The sequence below is a fragment of the Nomascus leucogenys genome, chromosome 8 (assembly GCF_006542625.1).
Source record: "Nomascus leucogenys isolate Asia chromosome 8, Asia_NLE_v1, whole genome shotgun sequence".
In the NCBI taxonomy this organism is placed as follows: domain Eukaryota; kingdom Metazoa; phylum Chordata; class Mammalia; order Primates; family Hylobatidae; genus Nomascus; species Nomascus leucogenys.
This window is the reverse complement of record NC_044388.1, coordinates 69,168,731-69,195,002: the sequence shown is the minus strand read 5'-3', so window position 1 is coordinate 69,195,002 and position 26,272 is coordinate 69,168,731. Positions and strand designations below refer to the sequence as shown.

Genomic DNA, 26,272 nt, shown 5'->3' with positions numbered 1-26,272 from the left:
AAAGGCTTCAGGGAGAGGTGACACTGAAGTCTGGGAGGCAGAGCAAGCAGGATACAAATTATATACATGATTATATCTATTTCACAGTACCTTTTCCTAGAATTCCTGCTTTTGACTGATTTTCCACTTCTTAAAACTAATCTAGTTAAAAGCCTATCACTTTAACTGGATTTCACCGAAAAGATTTATTAAGACTTGGCAGAAGGGGCCCCATGGTGAAAGACCACGCCTTCAAAAATGAAAATGCTCCTAAAAATAATTTGTGAAGTAGAAATTATGTGGGCTTGAGATTCTTAGTTCTAGTCAAAAGACTAATCAAACATTGTCTTAAAATTTAATTTTTAAAAATGACAGTGTTGGGCATGGACTGTTAAAGATTGAAAGTTACGAACATTAAAATACTTCTGGTTATAGCTGCAAAACTCATGTGGCCTAAACACATAACTAGGATTGAGAATACAAGATTTAAGACATATCCCTAAAAAACATCGCAGGATTTTTTTGACCTAACCATTTGACAGTAAAAACTCTATATACAAAGTGTGTTTTACATTAAAACTTTCAAAACTTATTCTTACAACACACATACAAGAATTTTCTCTATAGAATCTTTTCATTTGCTTTTTATTGGCTGGCTTTTTTATTGGTTGCTTACACTTAGGGAATACATTCACTCACTCATTTCCCAATTTAAGCACCTTTATAGCATGGTATGACTCAAACAGTCTATTCAGAATTTTCTTTAAAAAATTAAGCATATCTTTATTAACTCCTTACAAAAGAATGTTTTATGTTGGCACAAAATAAAACAGCAAATAAGACAGAAAAAAAAAGTTTAAAAAGATCAAAGAGGAAACAAGACACATGAAGGAACAAAATATATGAGAAGATCTAAAGGGAACATGGAAAAAAGTGAGCAGTGATCTTAAACAACAGGTATCAGAAAAGAAAATAATAAATGGGCCTCACTTTCTCATTTCCGTCTGTTCAGTATTAACAGCTTCACAGAATAGAAACGAGGGTATGTGGAACAAGGGGACTAGGTTTCAAATTATAGTACACTGCTGCTTGGCTGCATAATCAGTAATGCCAGGCTTCCTGTGGAGTAGAAATGAATTAATGTATATGAAAAGGGTAAGCCACAAAGAGCTAGACAGAAGTTAATTACAGTTACTACCATAATTAAACAACTGTACTCCTATCAAAACATACAGCGCTAATGACGTTTCTCAAAAGCAAAATGGCAAGGGACTTTTTAAAACTTTCAAACACTAGAAGTTAAAGTCAGATCCCATTTCTTTTAAAAGCTCTGGAGGGCTAGGAAATAGGTCACAAATAATTGCATTGATAATGATGATCAAGGCCGGGTGCGGTGGCTCACACCTGTAATCCCAGCATTTTGGGACAAGGCGGGGGAGATCACATGGGGCAAGGAGTTCGAGACCAGCCTAGACAACATGGTGAAACTCCTTCTCTACTAAAAATACAAAAATTAGCCGAGCATAGTGGTGCATGTCTGTAATCCCAGCTGCTTAGGAGGCTGAGACACAAGAATCACTTGAACCTGGGAGGTGGAGGCTGCAGTGAGCCAAGATCGCACCACTGCACTCCAGCCTGGGCGACGGAGCAAGACTCTGTCTTAAAAAAAAGAAAAAAGAAAAAAGATGATCACAAGTTTGTGAATGACATGTTAAATATATAAATTAAAGTAGATTAAAGGTCACCCCTATGAAATCACTCATTTGCATTGTGATGTACTCTCCGGGTGTGAGTTAGGGGAAGAAGGCATAGGTAATGAACCTGGAACCGTACATGGTCCTGGGTGAGTATAAGCATGTGTGCTCAGGAACCATGTTAGAGAGCCAAGGCTGTTTTTCCACCTGAGGACGCCTGAGTGACATGATCCTTACCTGTCTAGAACAGTGGCTTACCATGGCAATGAATCTAGGTGAGTGGCTGCAGGGCCAACTCCCCAGCTCCCAGTTTCCCAATAATCTGGATTAAGCAGTCTGCCACCTCCCCTCTCAGATCATGGGTCCTCTCAGCCACCATCCCTCTCCCAGCAAACATTCTTGAGAATCACTGCTCTAGGTAATGTTACCTACATTAAATCCCCTCAAATCACTTTTTCCCTGAGCAAACCAAGTTATCAAGACTAAAACTACCTCTCTCGAAGTCCTGAAAATAAACATGCTCCCGGGTAGAAATGAAAGCTCCTTCAAAGAGGCACAATGTTTTTGAGCAACACTGGGAAGCACGCTCCCTGTCACTGCCCAGAACTGCATTACAACTGAATGGAGGAAGAGCGAAAGAGTCCAAGAACTGGGCATTACTCAAGACCTTCTTCACTAGAAAATATAGAGGTACACCAAACAAAAATGCATGGTACCCCTGCCACAAACGTCTTCAGCTTCATTTTGTAAGAAGGAGGGCATAGGGAAAGAAAAAGTAAAATCTGGCATATAGAAATCGGGGTGCGAGATAAAGGCTAGTCACATTCTAATAACTTCTGCTAGAGATCACTATCTAAAATGCCAAAAGCTATTCTAATGACAGACTCTGAAACTCAATTTTATATTACAGACGCATGCACTTCAAGAATTTCAGAGTGGAAGTGACCTTCCATGTGATACAATTTGCAACTCAGGAAACTGAGAACCAATGAGATTGTATGGGCTGTTAAAAATGGCATTGTTAGTAGTACAAACAAGCATTTGCACACAGCTCTTCATAGTCTCAATCAAGGACTCTCACCTATCACAGCAGCACCCAACAGCACCCAACACAGCAGCTGACTTTTCAGTGCAGCTTTAAGAAATGGTGCACTTTAATTTTCAGAATTACAATAAAGATTTAATGTTAGAAAGCATCTTTTATAAGGACATTTTAATTACTATTTATTTCTCAATACAATGCATACTTTGTTATAAAATGGGAGTACTGAGATAAACTTCTTTAAAATATCCAAATATCCAGAGGATATCCAGAGTTGATATCCTAACTGAAGAGTCTCCAAGTGAGTTTTCTCTCTCTCAAATTAATAAGTGAAATTGGTATTTAGTCTCTCAGTCTCCAAAGTAATTGCTACATCTCTGCTGTATACTTCATAATGTGTTACAGAATGAACTTCTAAAAGAAAAAATGTGCCAATCACCAAATATTAGAAATAAATGTCCAAATCGATTAAACATTCTTTTAATAATCCTGTACCAATTATTATCAATATTAGGTTTTCTAAGAAAAGATCCATAACATCACTAAAGTTTATCCTATACCTAATTAAGTTAATTATTCCAATTATCAAATACAATTTTTCAAGAAAAAGAGAAAGTCAGATTTAAATTTCTTTTCTACCTACATCTGAGCCGTCAAATTACTTTGTGGTGCCAGTTTTCACTTGACTGTGACATAATAAATTATTTCTCTAACAATAAAATCTTTGTTTTTAAAAAATAAATTTGAAGATGATAATTTCTATGTCCTATCAAAGCTTTAGATACTGTATTTCTAACATGACCTGGTTTCTATTTTATATTTCTAATTTTAGGGAAATCAGCTATAAAGTACTAAAGAAGAATTACCAATACAATACGATTTACTATTGTGCTGAGAATAATCAAAGCAAAACAGAAAATACCACAATTAACCTACAACTTTACCCTGCATTTGAAAAATGCAACGAAGCTGCTAGTATTTATTTTTTCTCTAAATTTACAGTCTCATCTATTCTCAATATATTTTGCTAACCAAAAATAGTGCACTCTCTAATGAAGAATAAAATCTCTCCAGTCACGTAATAAAGCACATGATACGTATGCAGTGTCTAAAAGCAGTGTAGCAACTGCCAATTCTCTTAAAAGTTAGTTATAATAAAGGAAGAATATAAGATGAAAAAATGTTATTTTTGTCTTTTCTTTTAAAGTATATTAAAACTCTTAAAATATATATATTAAGTGACCATTTTGTATGGAAGCCTCAAAATATGATTAATTGATCTACTTGGTGGTTTTTTTTTTTCACTAAATAACTCCTACTGTAGTAAATACTATAACATTTAGGTATAATACAAATTCTTTCTGGGATTGATGCTTTATATTATTTATTTATTAAGAAAAATTAATATGGTTGAGAAACAAGAACCCTGGGCATCAGAAGTTGCCGTATCTGAAAATGTTAAGTACCAGAAATAAAAATGATTAAAATACAGATGTAAAAGCAAGGATGTTCAAACATATATTTGCTCATGTTAACAGTTTCACAAAAGTCTAAATGATTATACATTTTTAGAGATTTGACAATACTTGTAGTCTCACCTTCACGAAATCTATCAAAACACTACCAGGATTCACAAGAGTTAATGCGTAAGTGTAATTTAAGAGTAGGCAAGTCCTCGTTAACAGTTAAACAAGGGAAGATGGGGATACTATACTGGACAGGTCAGTGGGACTACTAGCGGAAGGGTTGGGTCATGGGAAGCCTGTGAGGTTCAAGCCTAAAGTAATTTCCTTTCCTTGCTTACAGCAATCAAATCTAGTAAACCACTATAACAGTGTATTATGTGAAAACTACAATATGATTATCAACTTGAGCTATTCAACACTATGCACCAGCTCACCCCACCAAAATCCCAGAATTAAGAAATTGAAAGTTAGAGAAATACCCAAGTCCTCATATAAATAAACTCCATTAATGATGAAAGGTGGTTTCAAATAATTTTTTAAAAATGCACCTTTGAGCAGAAAAGGAAATACAAGCAATAAATACACTAAAGCTGTACAATTAAATTTAAGATGAACAAAAAGCATATAAGACCATTCTGAAGCCACCATAACGGAGCAGAATCCACTTGGGGGATTCATTTAGGCATTCATTTGTGTTCTAAAAGCCTTAATGGCTAAAAATACTTGATAAATGTAAAGTTACTTACTATCTTCATTTAAAAAAACCCAGTGAACTTGACCATTTACAATGTTTAAAGAAGACTTTTTCTGGAGCATCTATTACACATTTTGTAGTAAACACTGCTGCTGCTCTGTATGTGTGTAGCTAAAAACAGGACTGATAATTTGGCCAATACAGTTATAAAGTTACAGAAATACAGACAAGACAACACATGCTGGTTTCTCTTACAAAGTCGTTTCTGTTATTATTCTAAACCAAGGTATAGAATGAAGTGACGTAAAAAATCAACTACAAGTCTTATCATAGAATGTTTTTGTTTGGGGCCATAAAGAAATTAGCCTACTCTTATTTTTAAGAAAATGTTATGGTTTGAAAAATGCTATCTAAGAGAGAGAGAATGAATAACAAGCAGTTCATCCTAGAAATAACATATGTAGATGTACAGAATACAAATAAGTAAAGCTAGAATCCTATTGTTAACGTGGGGAAACTAAAGGAGATATAAAGAAAAGAGGATAGCAAAACAGATAAACTGACTGCATTTAAGAATGTAACCATTACCTTTGCAATTGGAAATGCAAGTTACCAAACTATAATCGAATAGTAAAGTTAACTTTACTATATTCATAAACTTAAACAGGCTCATTGAAAAAAACTAAATAAAGTAATAAATCCCTGGCTGCTTTACTTACTAGAAGGTAGAAGTTATCACGTATTTACTTATACCAATGAGACTGGAAAGTATTCCTAATATGTAAGGCAATCCACAAACTTTTTCCCACTACATTCAGACTATACTAATGTATCAGAGATTACATATAATGAGAGGATGCATACAAGTGTTCTTGAAAATGTGGCACATATACACCATGGAATACTATGCAGCCATAAAAAATGATGAGTTCATGTCCTTTGTCGGGACATGGATGAAACTGGAAAACATCATTCTCAGTAAACTATCGCAAGGACAAAAAACCAAACACCGCATGTTCTCACTCATAGGTGGGAATTGAACAATGAGAACTCATGGACACAGGAAGGGGAACATCACACTCCGAGTACTGTTGTGGGTTGGGGGGATGGGGGGAGGGACAGCATTAGGAGATATACCTAATGCTAAATGACGAGTTAATGGGTGCAGCAAACCAACACGGCACATGGATACATATGTAACAAACCTGCACATTGTGCACATGTACCCTAAAGCCTAAAGTATAATAATAAAAGAATAAAAAATAAAACAAAAACAAAAACAAACAAAAAATCAATAAAAATTATTTTATTGAAATGCAACTATTGAAAAAGCAGATGTGCTTTTGTGGTCCAATACCCTCCCAGATATACCATGCTACACATCTAAGCTCAATCACTTACTCATTGAGTTTGGAAAACATCCTCAAGTAAGTCTGCACTGAGCTCTGTAAGGTGGTTATTCAGTCACTCACATTGATCAAACCACACTTGATACAGTACTGCTTCCCAGTCTCAACTTATGAACAGTTTATGCTCTAAATAAGTACCACATGCAAAGTACAAAACCTTACAGACTGAAGATTAATAGCAATGTCTTAAATAAGAAAGCTGCTTGGTGACGTACTCTGGGAATTTAGGTCAGTCTAGTGCAAGATGGCATCAATTACTGAGAAGTTAGGAAAAAACAGAAAATCGTGAAACTTGCAAATTATATACCACATTGGGAAAATCCTAAATTACCACCACTTGAGGCATTTAGAATCTAACTGAAAGAAATACCAGCAAACATATTAATTACAATAGGGATCTCAACAGATGTTGACTGGTGAAGAAACATGACTTAATGGTAAAAACATTTTTCTAATGTCGATAGGTAAAATTTATTTGCAATAATTTGTCATAAGATATCCAATTAGACTATCTTTCCACAAAGATAAGATTATTTTTAATGATATTTTGTTTAGAAGATTTCACATACTCTTTTTGGAAGAAATGCAGATTTATATTCCTTTCATAGTTTTCATACAAAAAAAATGTTTTTAATGACCATATGAGCCAAGACTAAGGTACATACGAATATTTTTAAAAGACAGAAATGAATGTGAATCCACTAGACACTGTATTTCTTTCCTTACATTCAGTTCCACACCTTATAAAATTATCAAAGTGATATAGGAAAAAATCCTAAATTCATTATAATTTCATATATCCTGAAGCCAAAACCACAAATGAATGGAGTTTTCTTGTCGCTATTAACATGATGAAGATCCATTTCAGAATAACTTATCAAGAATTTGCCATTTTGATACAATCAAGACAGATACATAAAAACAAGCTTTTATGGTTTTATGTTAATTACAATAGAGTTAAATGCTTTTAGTATCAATGTACCTTATTAGTACAGTTTTTAAAATACTACTTGGTGTAACATAAGCAGCAATAAGAAGAATGCAAACAGGCTGTGACAGAGGCTGTATGTCTAAAGCCCCTTCAAAGATGAGATATGAAGAGAGCCCAACAGGGATCAAATGTGGAAACAAGAGGGTTATAGCAAAATCCTCTTGTCAGGCGGTATTCCATCTGGCCCTTCTGGGCAGAGCCTTGCTTCTCCACAGCTAACTTCTTATCAATCAGGGTACCAGCAAAGCAGATGGCTCACTGCATAACTAAGAAGATTTTCATAAAGGAACGATTTACTAAAATCTGGGCAGGGTTAGGAAAACCAACAGACAATGCAGTACTCTGAGGCTAGCAACAATGGGGTGCTGTTTCCATCCCAGAGGCAAGGAGAGAAGAGCTGCAGACACCTGGAGAAAGATAAATAGGGAGGGTCACTGGACAAGAGCTGTGACCTTAGGGTAAGGAAAGCAACCAACCCAAAATAGGCAGGGAGGGAAGGAGAGATGGGAATGGATACTCTTAACTTGCTCTCTTGTCACATCCTCCAATTGGCTAAATCCAACTGGACATTAAGATGGCAAGAATCTTACTGATTCAATCCATACAGGTCAGCCTCCACGGACACAGATCAAGATGGAGAATAGATCTGGAAGGACAAACAGAAGATATCCACTTCTGTGGAGGACCATAAAGTAAATGTAAAGCACAGTGAAAAAATATATAAGAAAATCAAGCAGCACAGCTGGCTGGAGCGAAGGGTATAATGTATAGCATTCATGGACAAAAGAAGCGAAAATGGTAGAAAGTCCAAATTAATTTGGTGGGTAAGAGGCACCAGTGAGAGTATACATACAGGAAATAAAATAATCCCAGGTCAATGGTCGCAGGATACGCAGTCAGATTGAAAGGAGAGTCACTGATGGCAAAGATCAGTTAGATTATTCCAGCAGTTCTTATACCAAGGAGAAAGTAAGAGGTAAGCATTAACATGAACTAATGCCCTATTATGTTCTGTGTACCTCAAGTCTTATCCATTTTATCCAGCAATTTTAAGCTGAGAAAACTAAGCCTCAGAAAAACAACTTGCTGAAAGACAACCAACAACTGGCTAACTGCTGTAAAAACCACATTATTTCAGTGACATATGCTGTCTGAATGACGTACTGGCAGTAGAAATAGAAAGCAATGAACAGAAGTTGACTGATAGGCACAGTTCTCTATTAACTAAGAGATCTCAAAAACATCATGTAATTCCTTCACAGCTCAGCTTCCTGATCTGCAAACTAAGGAAAGCTATCAAAATTATTCCTTCCATCTAAAAAATTCTCCTGTTGCATTATGAAGACTTAATTATCAAACTTCCCATCCTCTAACCAAACCTGCCAATGAATATCCCCTTCAACTTCACCTTCGACTCACTTTCATAGCTAAATGCAAACACAATCTCTCCAGTAAATCCACTCAAGTCCACGCTCATCAGTAAGAAGCTATCCATGATTAACCCAGCCTGGGAGTAACAGGTCTTGTATGATTTCCTATAGAAATTATATCTCTCCAAGCCATTTGGCAAACTCCTAAGCACACTGTTAACTACCATTAATTTCCTAAAATAGATTTTATTTTTTAGAGTAGTTTTACATTCAAAGAAAAACTCAGCAGAAGTACAGAGTTTCCATACATCACTGCCCCCAATCCACACACAGCCTCTCCAACTATCAACATCCTACACCAGAGTGGTATATGTTTGTTAAAATCAATGAACCTACACTGACACATCATTTTCATCAAGAGTCCACAGTTTACATTAGGGTTCATTCTTGGTGGTGTTCATTCTGAGGATTTGAACAAATGTATAATGACAACTGTCCACCATTACAGCATCATACAGAATAGAATTACTGTCATAAATATCTTCTGTTTTCTGCCTACACATCCCTCCCTGCTCTCTAATCACTGGCACCAACTGATCCTTTTACTCCTTCCATATTTCACCTTTTCCACAATGTACAATTAGTTGGACTCATACAGTATGTAGCCTTACAGATTGATGTCTTTCACATCACAGTATGCATTTAAAGTCCCTCTATGTCTTTTCATGGTTTTTTAGCTCATTTCTTTTAGTGTCAAATAATATTCCATTGTCTGCATGTACCACAGTTTCTTTATCTATTCACTTACTAAAGGGCCATTTTTTTGCTTCTAAGTTTTAGCAATTATGAATAAAGCTACTATAAACACTGTGTACAGGTTTTTGTATAGACATAAGTTTTCAACTCATTTGGATAAATATCAAGTAGCACACCTGCTGGATGATGTAAGACTGTGTTTAGTTTTAAGAAATTGCCAAACTGTCTTTCAAAGTACCTGTACCATTTTGCATTACCACCAGCAATAAATGAGAGTTCCTGTTGCTCCACATCCTTGCCAGAATTTGTTGTTGTCAACGTTTTGGATTTTGACCATTGTACCAGGTATATAGTTTTAACATACCACTATATTGCATTGCATTTTAATTTGTAATTCACTAATGAAGGATATATGATGCCGAACATCTTTTTATATGCTAATTTGACATTTGCATATCTTCTTTGGTAAATTGTCTGTTCGGGTCTTTTGCCCATTTTTTAACTGGGTTGTTCCTTTTCTTATTATTGAGTTTTAAGAGGTCTTCATATATTTTGGATAACAGTCCTTTATCATATGTGTATTTTGCAAATATTTTCTCCCACTCTGTGGCTTATCTTCCCATCCTCTTGACAGTGTCTTTTATAGAGCAAAAATTTTTCAACTTAATGACATCCAACTTGGCAATTATTTCTTTCATAAATCATACTTTTGATGTTGTATCTAAACAATCACGCCATACCAAGATCACCTAGATTTTCTATATTCTTCATCATCATTAATTTTTTAAAAAAATTATTGAGTGGCCAGTATATACCTGGTACTTAAGACAAAGGATGAATAAGGCAACAATGCCCTCAAGTATCTTAAATCACTGCTTAAGATGCTAAACCAAATAACCTTTAAGGTAGTGAATCTCAACTGAGAGAGAGCAGAGAAATAACAGTATCATATAAATCACAGTATAACATACAGGCTTTGGAGCCAGACTGCCTGGATTCAAATCCCAATGCTGTCACTAGCTGTATGTACCTGTGTCACAATTTTTCCTCTGCAAAATTAGGAAAATATTTATGCCCACTTCACTTCACAGTACTATTACGAAGGTTAAATGACTTAACCCATGTGAAGTGTTTAATATAGTGGCTGTCACACTGTAAGTACACAATAAATGCTAGTACTTCTGGATTCTCCAAGATGGAGTTGAAGTAGTTTGTAAAAACGTTCAAATTATCATTGCTATAAATTTTTAATCCTGATATTTCATTTTATTTTGGAACATCAAAAGAAGATTAAGGGCCAAGCATGGCAGCTCATGCCTGTAATTCCAGCACTTTTGGAGGCCAAGGTGGGTGGATTGTTTGAGCCCAGGAGTTCGAGACCAGCCTGGGCAACATGGCAGAATCTCATCTCTATTTATAAAATAAATAATTTTTAAAAATTAAAAAATAATAAAAAAGATTAAGGTATAGTCTCATTCTCATATTCTCAAAATCTCATTTATTAGAAATTGATTCTGTGATAATCTCTGATAAAGCAATGATTCAAAATTAATGAATAGAAGCACGTGGAAAGTAGTAGACACCACCTAGAAGGAAAAGTGCAGCATTAAAATTTCCAGTTTGGCAGGTGGAGACTATCTGGTTTTTTAAAAAATATAAATTTCTCATTTACAACAAAACAGTACTTAAGTAAGACTTTCAATTCACTTAATATTTCAGTAACATATTATTGGTTTTCATTTGTGCTAATCCAACATAGGAAACAGCCTTTAAAAATTTAAAATTATACCACAGAGTTGAAGATGGTTTATTTCACAGTGACTTCAATAAGAATCTATGTGAGCGAGTGTTGGCTAACAAAATAAGCAAAGTTTAATTCTACTTTCTTTGTGTAATTTTTAGTGTAACTATAAAAAATACACCTTGAACAAGCATCAAAATTATTACTGTTAAAAGTACTTACAAAACAACCTAATTATGTGATAACAAAATGTACAAATAAAAAATTCCTTATTATTTATTTATTTATTTTGAGATAGGAACTCGCTCTGTCAACTGGGCTGGAGTGCAATGGTGCAATCACTGTTCACTGCAGCCTCAACCTCCCAGGCTCAAGCAATCCTCCCACCTCAGCCTCCTGAGTAGATGGGTCTACATGAGCACCCCACCACACCCAGCTAATTTTTCTATTTTTTGTAGAGATGAGGTTTCGCCATGTTGCCCAAGCTTGTCTCAAACTCCTAGGCTCAAGCAATCCAACTACCTCAGTCTCCCAAAGTGCTGGGATTACAGGCATGAGCCACCGTGCCCAGCCAATTTCTTTATCTTAAAATTGATTAAATTCTTTCAATCTGAAATTCAAACTAAATTCATTTTACACAAAAATAAAATAATATTTTAAAAGAACCACTATGACCTGATTCATTTATTCTTTAAAGACAGGGTGTCACTGTGTTGCTCAGGCTGGAGTGCAGTTACACGATTATAGCTTACTGCAGACTTGAACTCCTGGACCCAAGTGATCCTCCTGCTTCAACCTCCTAAGTAGCTGGGACTACAGGTGCACACCACAGCATCCAGCTAACTTTCTCCCCCAGAGATCCCAGGATCTCACTATCTTGCCCAGGCTGGTCTTGAACTCCTGGTCTCAGGAATCCTCCAGCCTCAGCCTCAGCCTCAGCCTCAGCCTCAGCCCCAGCCCCCACTGCTGGGGTTACAGGAGTAAGCCATTGCTCTTGGCCTGATTCATTTATAAGCCAAACAAATATACAGCAGAGTGCCTGCCTCCAATATTAGATTGGCAAATTCATGAAGCCAAGGATAACATTTTATGATTTTATATCTAAAACAATAACTGTTATAAAGATGCCTGGCAAGAGTTAACTGAGTGGTGTTTCTATTATGTAGTTCAGAAAATATATACATCTGTTTATCTCACTTTCAACGATTACCTTTAATTGTTTCCTCCACAACTTCTACCACACGATCTATCTGTTGAACCTAGAAAAAAAAAAAAAACGATCAGACAAGTAACTTACACGGAGAAGCAAAATTTGTGTTTATCCTTATGCTTGAGTCAATGTTACACATTGTCTAAGCACATCAATGCAGGTTTCCTTTAATGTATTTGGAGATACTATAAAAAATATCCTATGTTAATATTTTGTGTTACAATGAAGTATGAAATTATCACCCTCCTATCCTCCAATGATAACTGAAGAAATCATATTGCATTTAAATAAACTGCCTGGAGTTGTTTTAGGATAGCCTATCAACATATACTCAACATATCCTGAGACAGAAACTTAAGTTTAATTAACACATGTCTTCTCACACAGAACTTCAAGAAAAAAATGGCATAAAATGACAAGCTACACAAAAAGAACATGCTAGTATTAAGGAGATCTGTTCCAAATTCTATCTTTATTATTTTAATACTCAAAACCCTTTTAATGAATTCCTACCATGTGCTAGGTACTGTACTCAGGTCCATGAAATACAAAGTCAAATAATACAGCTTCTGTTCTATACACCAGAGACTAAGGAAGATTTCCCATGGGAACACACAGGAAAGGTAATAAAATCAGACCAAGTGATCCAGGAATGCTTGCTAGAGAACCAAGGGTGACTCCTGGGGTTATGATTTAACAGGATTATGACTGGAGAAGCCCACTGAGAATGAGTAAGCATGGCTGGAGTTTAAAAGGAAAATGAAAAAAGCAAAGTAATATTATGACTCACAAAGCTAAAAAAAGAATAAGTCAAAGTTGATTCTTCTTTAAAAGTCCTTAAATTACTGTTGTTTTATTACAGAAGACATATCACAAAAAAGTCAAACAAAATAGAATATAAAATGGAAGTTAGTTGAAAGAAATCATAACATCTTTCATCCTGTATTTCCACTCCTCGGATGAAACCACTAATAATAGTGTGATGAGCAGATACCATGACATTTTCCGGCATCAAACATTTACATATAGGTCTGTTCTATAGTTTTATCCTTTTTTTACAAATGATAGAGGGTGTGTGTGTGTGTGTGTGTGTGTGTGTGTGTGTGTGTGTAAATAAATATATAAAATAGATATACAAAATAGACCAAGACCAGCTGGGGCAACACAGTGAGGTCCCAGGGTCTTTGGTGGGGGTTATACATATGTATAAAATACACCTGTGCCTTGATGTTTTTTCTATATATTGTCAGTCTATAGGTCTATTTCATTCACCTTACTATCTCTCTGTATGGATGTACCATGATGTGATGCATGCGTCCATACCTCTATTGATGAAAGAATTTCTATTCTTTCATTATTATACAATGCTGCAATGAACTCAACTGAGACAAGAGGAACCTGTTTAAAAAACTTTATTAAAAATGTAATGGCTGGCTGGCCACAGTGGTTCATGCCTGTAATTCCAGCATTTTGGCAGGCCTAGGAGGGGGCAGATCACTTGAGGTCAGGAGTTCGAGACCAGCCTGGCCAACATGGCGAAACCCTATCTCTATTAAAAATACAAAAATTAGCCAGGTGTAGTGGTGCACGCCTTAGTCCCAGCTACTCAGGAGGCTGAGGCAGGATAATAATTTGAAGGTGGGAGGTGGAAGTTGTAGTGAGCTGAGATAATGCCACTGCACTCAGGCCTGGGCAAAACCGTAAGGAAAGAAAGGAAGGAAGGAAGGAAGGAAGGAAGGAAGGAAGGAAGGAAGGAAGGAAGGAAGGAAGGCAGGCAGGCAGGCAGGCAGGCAGGCAGGCAGGCAGGCAGGCAGGCAGGCAGGGAGGAGGGAAGGGAGCGAGGGAGGGAGAGAGGGAGGGAGGGAGAGAAGGAAGGAAGGAAGGAAGGAAGGAAGGAAGGAAGGAAGGAAGGAAGGAAGGAAGGAAGGAAGGAAATGGTAATTATCTTAAAAATATTCCTTTGGTCTCGGTATCTTACAGAAAATGAGGAAAGGCTTGTGAGAGCAGACCTGAACTCCATTCTACCTCTGACCACTCAGCCCAACATGACGGCAGCAGCAACAATAATTACTGAGAAACTGCCAAAGGCAAGTAAATCTCAGACAAGGTTAGGTTTTCAGCCCCAACAAACCTACCTAACTGGAGATGCATCTACCAGGAAACAATGGATCCATTAGGCCCTGGTTTTCTTATAAGAGCCCATGTGGCTTCCATACAGAATGTGATTGAAGAAGCCAGCAGAACAAAGATTTCAAAGAGGAGGAAGTGACCAACAGTGTCAAATACTACAGAGATATAAGTATACAGACTAAAATGAATATGTTTGATTTAACAATACGGGAATCAAACTTAGGGAAAGCAGTGAGTTCAGTAGTAATGAATTATACGTAAGAAAATAGAGAGAGTTAATTTGACTACTCTTAGTAAAAAGCTGGGGAGAAAGGGAAGGAGAAGAAAGACTCTTGATGGCTAGAGAATATTGAATATATTATGTTTTGGTTTAGGTTCGTACAAGTAACTATTTATTTCTTTTTTTGCAGTTTGAGCAGAGAAAGGCAGTAGGCAAAGGAGTTGCAGACTGAAAAACAAGTGATGGAGCAATGATCTTCAGGAAGTTGACCAAGCAAAATCTAAAACATGAATAGAGGACAAGTCAGAGTGAGAAAAGGGCCAACTCTTTGTCTCCTGAAAGAAGAGGTTAGGGGTAAAGCATGGGAAAAGATGCTAGTACTCTTGTAGAAGTCAGGGAGGATCTAAGCAAATTCCCACTTGTTGCCCCCAATTTTTCTCAGTGAAGTAAGCAGGAAGTTCATCTGCTAAGAGTTAGAAAGCATATCATAAAACAGTAACAGAATGAATGTTTACAAATACCTATTACAGCCAACAAGAGACAGTGATGACAAGGAACACATAAAATTCACCACACAGTATTGGGACACCAGTTGAAATATGAGACCATGAATTTATAACAATAACTCCAAGTAGAGCTATAATTTTTCTCAAGTTCCAGCAGTTCTACAGTAGGAGCCAAACAGACAAACAGATTGACCCAAGGTTTGTTAATACCACCATTTATTCACTCATCAATTATTGAGCATCTAAATTATACCAGGATGGTTGAAACAACTGACGAAACAACACTAAGATATTTGTGGAATGGACTAGAAAGAAAACAGAACAAGGAAAGTTGACTATGCATTTTAGATGAGACGAAGTTTGGCAAATAGGTTAGACAGGGAAAGAAATAGAGCCAGAAAAGAAGAAATGAAGTGGCTGGGGGTTGGAGAAAGAAAAAAATGAAGGGGAAAAAAAGGAAGGAGAAAAGAAAAAGGACAAAAAGTTATAACCAGAGTACAGACACAGGCATTTAGTATTTCTGAAGAATAGTAAGGTCCAGTATCTGGCAATGGGAATAGGTTGCTGAAACAAGGTGTAGGTGATGACTGCTGGAACTGACGTATGATGAAGTGAGAGGTGACAATGTTGCCAAGACATTACCAGACACTCAGATTGCCAAAGATAATACGGACATGAATAGGATAAGAAAGAGTTGGTCAAATTTCCTACTGGATGTGGGTGAATGACCAAGATATCAATTAAGGATAGAAGACAGACAATAAAATAAATAAAATACAAGATAATTCCATGATGACACTAGAAAGAAAAATGTTTTCCTATGCAGTTTATAAAAGCTCAAAAGCACTGCATCTACTCTTGTAGCACATGGACTGAATAAGAAGCCATATTTCTAGAGAAAAGTCAGAACATGCAGAGAAAGCAGTCTGTTAAAAAGTTGAAGGTAAGCTAAAACTATAAAACTCTTAAAAGAAAACACAGCCATAAATCTACATGAACCTTAGATTAGACACTGATTTCTTGGATGTAATGCCAAAGCACAAACAACAAAACAATAAAAGAAAAAATAAATTGGATATCATCAAAATTCAAACCATTTGGTACTTCAAAGGACAGCATCAACAAAGTAACATGACAACACAGAAAATGAGAGGAAACTTTTATAAATCACATATCTGGTAAGGAACTTATATCTAGAATTTATAAAGAACTTCTACAACTCAATAATAAAAAGACAACCCAATTAAAAATGGGAAAATAATCTGAACAGACACTTTTCCAAGGAAAATATACTTATGGCCAATAAATATATGAAAACATGCTCAACATCATTAGCCAACCAGGAAATGCAAATCAGAACCGTAATGGAGGAATAGGGAGCTATTGCTTAATGGGTATAGAGTTTTAGTATGAGCAAATGAAAATATTCTAGAGATGGATAGTGGTGATGACTACACAACAATGTAAATGTACTCCACGCCAGTTAAAAATGGTTACAGTGGTCAATTGTATTTTACGTATAGTTTACCACTATTGAAAAAACACAACGAGATACTACTTCACACCCAGTAGGATGACTATCATCAAAAAGACAGGCAGGCCAGGTGCAGTTGCTCACACCTGTAATCCCAGCACTTTGGGAGGCCAATATGAGATCACTTTAAGGCCAGGAGTTTGAGCCCAGCTTGGGCAACACAGCGAGATCCTGTCTCTACAAAAAATTTTTAAAAATTAGTTGGGCACAGTGGTGCTCGCCTGTAGTCCCGACTACTTGAGAGGCTAAGGCAGAAAGACCGCTTGAGCCCAGGAGTTCAAAATTACAGTGACCTATGATCACACCACTGGACTCCAGTGTAGGTGACAGAGTGAGACCCTGTCTCTTAAAATACATACATGCACACACACACACACACATACAGATAATAATGAGTGTTGGTGTAAATGTGGAGAAACTGGAACCTTCATACATTGCTGATGGGAATGTAGTAAAATGATGCAGCACTTTGGAAAATAAGCTGCCTGTTCCTCAAATGATTGTAAACAGAGTTACCATATAATCTAGTAATGTCAATCCTAGTTATAACTCCAAGAAAAATGAAAACATGTCCATACAAAAACTTGTACACAAATGTTCGTAATAGCATTATTCATAATAGGCAAAAAATGAGAACGCAAGTATCCATTGGTGAACAGATTAACAACATGTGGCATATGCATACAAGGAAATACAGCAACGCATCACTAAGACAGAATATGTTCTGAGAAACGTATTATTAGGCCATCGCTTCATTGTGTGAACTTCAGAGTGTACTTCCACAAACCCAGACGGTACAGCCTACTACTCAGCTAGGCTACATGGTATAGCCTACTGCTCCTAGGCTACAAACCTGTACAGCCTGCTACTGTACTGAATACTGCAGGCAGCTGATACACAATGGTAAGAATCTAAACGTATAAAAGGTACAGTAAAAATACTGTATTATAATCTAAAGAGACCGCTGACTTATATACATCGTTGATTAAAGTTGTTATGCGGTGCCTGACCATATTACTAATCCATAAAAGGGAATGAAGTATGGTTACATGCTATAAATGCAAAGTGAAAGAAGCCAGACAAAAAGGTCACAACAGGAAATGTCCAAAATAAGAAAATCTACAGAGACAATGTCAGTTAGTGATTGTCTTTGGATGGGCAGAGGGAGAATGAAAGGCAGTGCTAAGAAGTACCTGGGTTTTTTTTTTGAAATGATGAAAATGTTCTAAAATTGATTGTGGTAATGGTCATACAATTCCTAAACTAAAATGCACTGAATTGTACACTTTAAATGGGTGAATTGCATAGTGTGTGAATTATATCTCAGTAAAGTTGTTATTACCATAAAGAAAAAAAGAAGTTGAGAGTGGTCAAAGCTTCTAATGTCAAGGCCATGAAAGTCAAGGAAAAACTCAGGAAATGTTCCAGATTAAAGGAGACTGAAGAGACCTGACCTGAATGCTACTATGAATCTGAGACTTCTCATTTCCTATAAAGGACAGTATTGAAACAATTGGCAATACCTGAATAAAGCTAATACACTAGTTTATAGTATTGTATTAATACTGATAATTGTACTATAGTGATTAAAGAGTGTGTCGCAGCTTTTGAAATATATGAGTATTTAGAAGTAAAGGGCATCATGTTTGCAACTCACTTTCACAAGGATCGGGATCAGGGGGAAAATGTGTACACATAAAGAGAAGGAGAAAATGTGTTAAAATGTTAATATTTGGGGAATCTGGGTAAAGAGCATATAGGAACTCTTTATTTTTGCAACATTTCTGAGTGATATTATGTCAAAATGAAAAGTCTAAGAGTGTGTGTGTGTGTGTGTGTGTGTGTGTACATGTGTGCATGCACATAGAAGAAACAAAGATGGCCCTGATGAAGACGGCGACCCTGATGGTCACACAGAATTTGCTTGAATGTATATAGCTGAAAATATATCTTCTAATTTAAAATAGTACTTGATTACATTTGCTTTTATGGCAGGAAGTGGGATATTGCCAACACATGATAATTTAAATCACTGGATGGTGTGTGGGAACCCCAGGACCTTAAAAAGAAAGATCTGCCAAAACTGTAAAATAAAATAAAAAAATTTAAGTACTTGATTACAAACAGAAGAGAAGTTTATCAAATGATTTCAAGAAAATATTATGTCCATTTTGGTATCCAGTAAGGAAGACAATGGAGGAAGCAATGGGGAAAAGGGAAAAAAGGGGAGACCAAGAGGAAAGGGAGAGAAGAGTCAGGGAAGGGGAGTTACATGGAAGAGGGAAACGTCAGAAGAAAAAAAAAATGAAGGGTGGGAGGCAGAGAAAGAAGAAAAAACAATCGAGAGCAAGAAAACAAACTCAAAATTCACATACGGTAATGAAGAATATATTGAACTCATTCTGGGAGAAAAGGACAGTTGTTCTTAATTAATACTATAAATTGAGACTCTGAATACACAAGAGCTTATTCTCTAGCATGTAATTCAAATAAAATAAATAAAACAGTATCTTGTATCCTTGAGGCACTTAGTTATAAATATACACAAAAAAGACATGCAGTATGTTCTATTACTAACTCCATATGTTCTCAACAATGAAGAAAGGAGTTGGTGCATAAACAATTCATAAATAACATTAATGAGTCATTCTACTGCAGAACTTTAAAAAGAAATCCACAAAAATATTTTATTCAGCTATTATCAACTATTCCAAATTTATAACTAGACATGTATTGAGGAAACAAGCCTATACAATGGCACCCAAAGCAAATAAAAATGTTATTCTAAAGTATCCTAATCATTCGGAGCAGTGCTGTCAGCAGGACCTTCTGCAATGATGGAAATGTTTATATGCTGTGCCATCCACTATGATAGTCACTAGCCACATGTGGTTATTACAGACTTCAAATGTGGCTACTGTTACTGAGGAACTTAATTCATATTTAAATAGTCAAATGTGGCTACTGCAGCCACACTGAAAAGTGCAGCTTTAGGGAATGGCTAAGGGAGCCACCCAGTTTACAGTAATTTGTTGTGGCAGCCTTAGGAAATGAACATACATCTCAAACACAATTTTGCCAACTAGGCTTTAAAAAAAAAAAAAAAAGTCCACTCATTTGAAGCTGTCAGAGAACAAGCTGATACTACTCTGCAGTCGAAGGCTCTGTTTTAGTATGCACTTGAAGTATCTTTTTTCCTGAAAAACCAGCAGCTAGATAAGTTAATGACTAGGAATAACACAGTGACAGCTAACATTTCTTGAACAATTACTCTGTTTCATGCTCTACACTGACACTTCAAGTGCATTATCACACTTAATCTTCAAACACTACTAGGCAGGAGGAGACAGTACTGTTATTTCTTTTTTTTGAGACAGAGTCTCACTCTGTTGCTCAGGCTGGAGTGCAGTGCTGTAATCTCAGCTCACTACAACCTCCACTTCCCGGGTTCAAGTGATTCTCCTGCCTCAGCCTCCTGAGTAGCTGGGATTACAGGTGCCTGCCACCACGCACGGCTAATTTTTGTATTTTTAGTAGAGATAGGGTTTCACCATGTTGGCCAGACTGATCTCGAACTCCTGACCTCAAGTGATCCGCCCACCTCGGCCTCCCAGAGTGCTGGGATTTGTACAGGCGTGAGTCACCGCGCCTGGCTGTTAGTACTGTTATTTCTGAGGTTGAGAGAATTGAGGCACAAGGATATCAAGATAGATTTTTGCCAATGATTCCTAGTAGATCTTGTCCAGGAATGGCAGATAGGTGGTCCACTTGATGACTCCCTTTTCCTATGCACATGGAGGTTATTATTAAATGATCATAAAATGCCATTCAACTGAACCTGAACTTTCAAGAGACTCAGACAACAACTATTTTCTCCAAACTCTAGCCCACAAATCACCACTGGCATAAATACATTCATTTGAAAAATATTTGTTAAACACTAACCATGAACTTTGAAGTTCTAGTAACTGGAGACATAACAGTGAAAAATACAATGTCCCTACTTTGGGAGGGCAAGGCAGGAGAATCACTTGAGCCCAGGAGTTTGAGACCAGCCTGGAAAACTAGAGACACCATCTTTACAGAAATGAAAAATTAGCCGTGTGTGGTGGCATGTGCCTGTAGTCCCAGCTACTTGGGAGGCTGAGCTGGGAGGATCACTTGAGCCCAGGAAGTCAAGGCTGCAGTGTGCCGTGATCACATCATTGCACTCCAGCCTGAGTGACAGGGCGAAACCTTGTCTCAAACAAACAAAAAATACATCTCTGCTTCACGGACCTTACAGTCTAATTAGGGGAAAGAAACATGCAAATAATGGAAAATCTTCATTTGCTACAATGACAGACACTATGAAGAAATTAAAATCTGGGGCCAGGTGTGGTGGTTCATGCCTATAATCACAGCACTCTGGGAGGCTGAGGTGGCAAGACTGTTTGAGTCTAGGAGTTTGAAACCACCCTGGGCAACACAGTGAGACCTCGTCTTTATTTTAAAAAAGAAAAAAAAAAAAAGGAAAAGAAAAAGAAAATCTGGGGCTGGGCATGGTGGCTCACACCTGTAATCGCAGCACTTTGGGAGGCCGAGGCGGGCGGATCACGAGGTCAGAAGATCAAGACCATCCTGGCTAACACAGTGAAACCCCATCTCTACTAAAAATACAAAAAAATAGCTGGGCGTGGTGGTGGGCACCTGTAGTCCCAGCTACTCAGGAGGCTGAGGCAGGAGAATGGCGTGAACCCGGGAGGCGGAGCTTGCAGTGAGCTGAGATCGCGCCACTGCACTCTAGCCTGGGGGATAGAGTGAGACTCCATCTCAAAAAAAAAAAAAAAAGAAAAGAAAAAAACAAAATCTGGGATTAGTGGTAGGAGGTAGAGAGCAAAATTTTTCTACAGCGGCCCAGTTAAACTTACTGAATAGGTAGCATCAGTCCAGGGACCTGAACCACTGACAGAGGCATCAATGCGAACCTCTGGCAAAAGAGTAAGTACAAAGAGTAAGTACAAGGACTGAGAGGCTGAAATAACATAAATGGGTTGTGTGGTCAAAAGAAGGCCAGCAATTAGGGACACAGTGGTAAGAGATGAGGTCACATAATGATGGGAGACAGAGTAAGTGAGATCTTACAGTTCATGCTATGTGGTTTAAATTTTATTCTACTTGCAAATGAAAGCCACTGGAGGGTTAATAGAATAATATTAGCAACATTGCTCAGGCTAATTATATTAAAAATGTGAAAAACTGCTCTTTGTCCATATTTCTCTATTAGTTGGTATGACTCTTATTAAGACTGCATGAATCTGGCTGGGGTTTTACTATCTCTTGATTTTATCCCAAGATACCTCAAATCCTTTCAGGAGTAAAAGAAGTTAATACATTATATATATATATATATATATATATATATATACACACACACACACAAACAAACATACATGCAAAGTACTTTCTTATTAGCTGTCTTAATTTTGATTGTATATAAATAAATAAAAAGACAATGTCATTTTAATTCCAATTAAAAAATATCACAACCAAAACTTTAAAACTACCTGAAAACTCCACTGATCTGTAAAAGGAAAAAGTGATACCCAGGTCCTGTTTCATTCTTTTGCATGTGGCTCTCCAGTTTTCCCAACACCATAAAGAGACTATCCTTTCCCCAGTGTGTCTTCTTGGTGGGCTTGTTGAAAAAAACTTTAGTTTAGTGCATATCCTTGGTATGCTTGGCTTTATCTCTAGGCTCTCTGTTCTGTTCCCATTTGTCTATGTGTCTGTTTTTATGCCAGTACCATACTGTTTTGATTACTGTAGCTTTTTGTTTTTTTTTGTTTTTTTTTTTTTTTAGAAACGGAGCCTTGCTCTCTTTCCCAAGCTGGAGCTGGAGTGCAGTGGCACAATCACAACAACTCGCCACAGCCTGGAACTCCTCGGCTCAAGCAACCCTCCTGCCTCAGCCTCCCAAGTAGCTGGAACTACAGGAGTATGCCATCATGCCAGGCTAATTTTTGTTATTGTTATTATTATCATTATTATTATTTTAGAGACAAGGTTTCAATATGTTGCACAGGCTGATCTCAAATTCTCGGCCTCAAGAGATCCTCTCACTTCAGCCTCTGGAGTTGCTGCAATTACAGGCACAAACCACTGCTAGCCACAATAGCTTTAGACTGTAATTTTAAATCAGAAAGTGTTATGTCTCCAACTTTTTCTTTTTCAAGACTGTTTTGGCTATTCAGAGTCTCCTGTGGTTTCATACAAATTTTAGAACTGTTTTTCTATATTTGCAAACAATGTCATTGGAATTTTGATAGAAACTGCATTGAATCTGTATACTATACCATACATAAAAATCAGCTCCAGTTATAGGTCTAAATGTAAGACCTGACACTGTAAAATTCCTGGGAGGAAACTCTCTCTCCTTAAACACAGGGAAAAAGATCTTTGACATTGGCCTTGGCACTGATTTTTTGGATATCACACCAAAAGCTCAGGCAACAAAAAGCAAAAACAAACAAATGGGACTACATCAAGCTAAAATGCTTCTGCACAGCAAAGGAAGCAATCAACTGAATGAAAAGGCAGCCTATGGATTGGGAGAAAATATTTGCAAACCATATACCTGATAAGGGGTTCACATCCAAAATATACAAGGAATTCATACAACTCAATGGCAAAATAATTAATAATAATAATAATTAACAACCTTATTTAAAAATGGGCAAAGGACCTGAATAGACATTTTTCCAAAGGAAACATACAAATGGCCAATGAAAACACACATAAAAAGGTGGTCAACATCACTATGATTAGGGAAAGACAAATCAAAACCACAATGAGCTATCACCTCATTGAGGATGGCCATGCCAAAGAGACAATAAATAATGAGTGTCAGAGAGGAAGTAGAGAAGAGAGAACCCTTATGCACTGTTGCTAGGAAAGTAAACTGGTACAACAGTTATGGAAAACAGTATGAAGATTCCTCAAAGACTTCAAAATAGAACTACCATATGATCCAGCAATCCTTACATATCCAAAGGAAATGAAACCAGCACTCTGTAGAGATATCTGTGCTCTCAAGTTCAATGCAGCATTATACACAATAACCAAGATGTGAAAACAACCTAAGTATCCATCGATGGATGAATGAATAAAATAATTGTGGTATATTTAAGTAATGGAATATTATTCAACATTTTTAAAAGGATATCCAGTCATCTGTGACAACACTGATGAACCTGGAGGACATTATGCTAAGTAAACTAAGCCAGACACAGGGAAAAAAAAATGCATGATTTCAATTGTGTATAAAATCTTTACTTAAAACAAGTCAAATACAGAGAAACACGGAGTAGCCTGGGGATTACCAGGGGTGGGGAGGGGGAGAAAAATGTGAAGTAGATCAAAGGGTACAAAGTTGCAGTTATGTAGGACAAGTCTAGATATCTAATTACATCATCAGGGCTATATTTAATATTGTATACGGAAAATCTGCTAAGAGTAGATATTAGGTGCTCTTACTACACACAAACATAAAAAGTAACTACAGAAGGAGATGGATAAGTTATTTTGCTTGACTCTAGTAATCATTTCACTATGAATATATAAAAACATTGTACACCTTAAATATATACAATAAAAAAGGAAAGAAATGCCCTTCTTTCCATCTCCATTAAGAAGTATACATATAAAGTCTTTTCCACCAGATATATATTCAGATGTTTCCCCTTTACCATAACGAAGTTTGATTGAATAATCAGCATCTGACAAGTCAAAGTTCAATATTAACTTCTCTATTAAGCCAAGTCCCTACCTTACATAGTAATGGGGGAGGGCTCAATTTCCAAATCCCTTAAATGTGGGGAAGCTGACAGCAGTCACTAAGCTAGCTTAATGTGTTTCAACGCTATGAGAAGATTTTTCTTGAACTCACAAGCCCGTGAGCAAGTTTGCTGTGTAACACAAAAGAGCATTTGATGTTATGTGTGATTTAACTTTAACACTCATCTCCCAGTATATTTTCATCTTTAATCTCTTCATTCAAAAAGATTCTTCCCCAAAGGTAGAAATCGCCCTTTCAACAAAAGTTACGTGACAGTACATTCCTCATACCACTGAAGGCATATTTCACCTGAATGGTACCAGTGAGTGACTAATACTGAGTTAGAGATAAAAATAACTAATTGAAAGATGAAGCCAGGCTAGAAGGGTGCCAGTAAAATGAGGATCAGTACCAGGAACCTCTCTTCCTCTTAAATGCAACTAAAATACCTATTAAACTTTCTGTAGGGGTGAGGGGTAAAGGAGGCACAAAACCCCTTCAGCAATAAAATTCAATAGGCTAAGCTCAATCACACACAGAAACATTGTTTGGGATATCAGAATACTCCTGTTAAATAACAGAACATGTTACAAATTAAACAATAATTTAAAAAGTGATACTAAAGTTAAACAGAGTAATATTATAACTAAAACAAATACACATTAGAGATGTAAAATACCAATCAATAAACAATTTTATACACCAAGCTTGTCCAACCCATGGCCTCTGGGCCCTGTGTGGCCCAGGACAGCTTTGAATGTGGCCCAACACAAACTCATAAACTTTCTTAAAACATTATTAGATTTTTTTTTTAGCTCATCATCTATTGTTAGTGTTAGCGTTAGCGTATGTTAGGTGTGGCCTAGGACAATTCTTCTTCTTCCAATGCAGCCCGGGGAAGCCAAAACATAACTTCTGTTATACATAAAAGGCAGAATAATGATCTCCCAAAGACATCCAAGTCCTAATCCTTGAACCTGTGAATATGTTACTTTACATGGCAAACAGAACTTTCTGGATGTGATCAAGATTAGGGACCTGAGATAAGATTAACATGGATTATCCAGGTAGGCCCAATGTAACCACATGAGTGTCAAAAGAACCTGAGAACCTTTCCCACCTGTGGGCAGAGTGAAGCGATGACAGAACATGTGTGAGGAAGAGATGGCCTTGCTGGCTTTCAAGATGGAGGAAAGGCCCACAAGCCAAGGGACACGGCAACCTATAGCAGCTGGAAAAGGCAAGGAAATAGCCTCTCCCCTAGAGCCTCCACAAAAACATGCTGTCCTGCTAATACCTTTATATTAGTCCAGTAAAACCCACATCCAACTTCTGACCTCCAAAACTGTAAGATAACACAATATGTGTTGTTTTAAACTACTACATTTAGCCGAGTGTAGAGGCACACGCCTGTAATCCCATCACTTTGGGAGACCAATGTGGGATGATTGCTTGAGTCCAGGAGTTTGAAACCAGCCTGGGCAACATAGGGAGAACCTGTCTCTATTTAATTAAAAAAAGAAAATAAAGATAAATACATAAAAATAAACTACTACATTTGTGATACTCTGTTAGAGCAGCAAAGAAAACTAATATACTAATTAAGAAATAAACATGGGCTGGGCGCAGTGGCTCATGCCTGTAATCCCAGTATTTTGGGAGGCTGAGTCAGGAGGATCCCTTGAGCCAAGGAGTTCGAGACAAGGCTGGGCAA

At 37.0% G+C, this 26,272-nt stretch overlaps 1 protein-coding gene across 2 annotated transcripts in view; it reads right to left on the bottom strand.

The window, feature by feature from the left end:
- Positions 1-26,272, bottom strand: part of CDKAL1 (CDK5 regulatory subunit associated protein 1 like 1) — a 700,650-nt gene that overhangs the window by 462,293 nt on the left and 212,085 nt on the right. For both annotated transcript variants that reach the window (XM_030817372.1, XM_030817373.1), the window contains one exon: positions 12,353-12,401. In XM_030817372.1, coding sequence (XP_030673232.1) covers positions 12,353-12,401 — 49 coding nt within the window. The remainder of the gene's footprint in view (positions 1-12,352; positions 12,402-26,272) is intronic.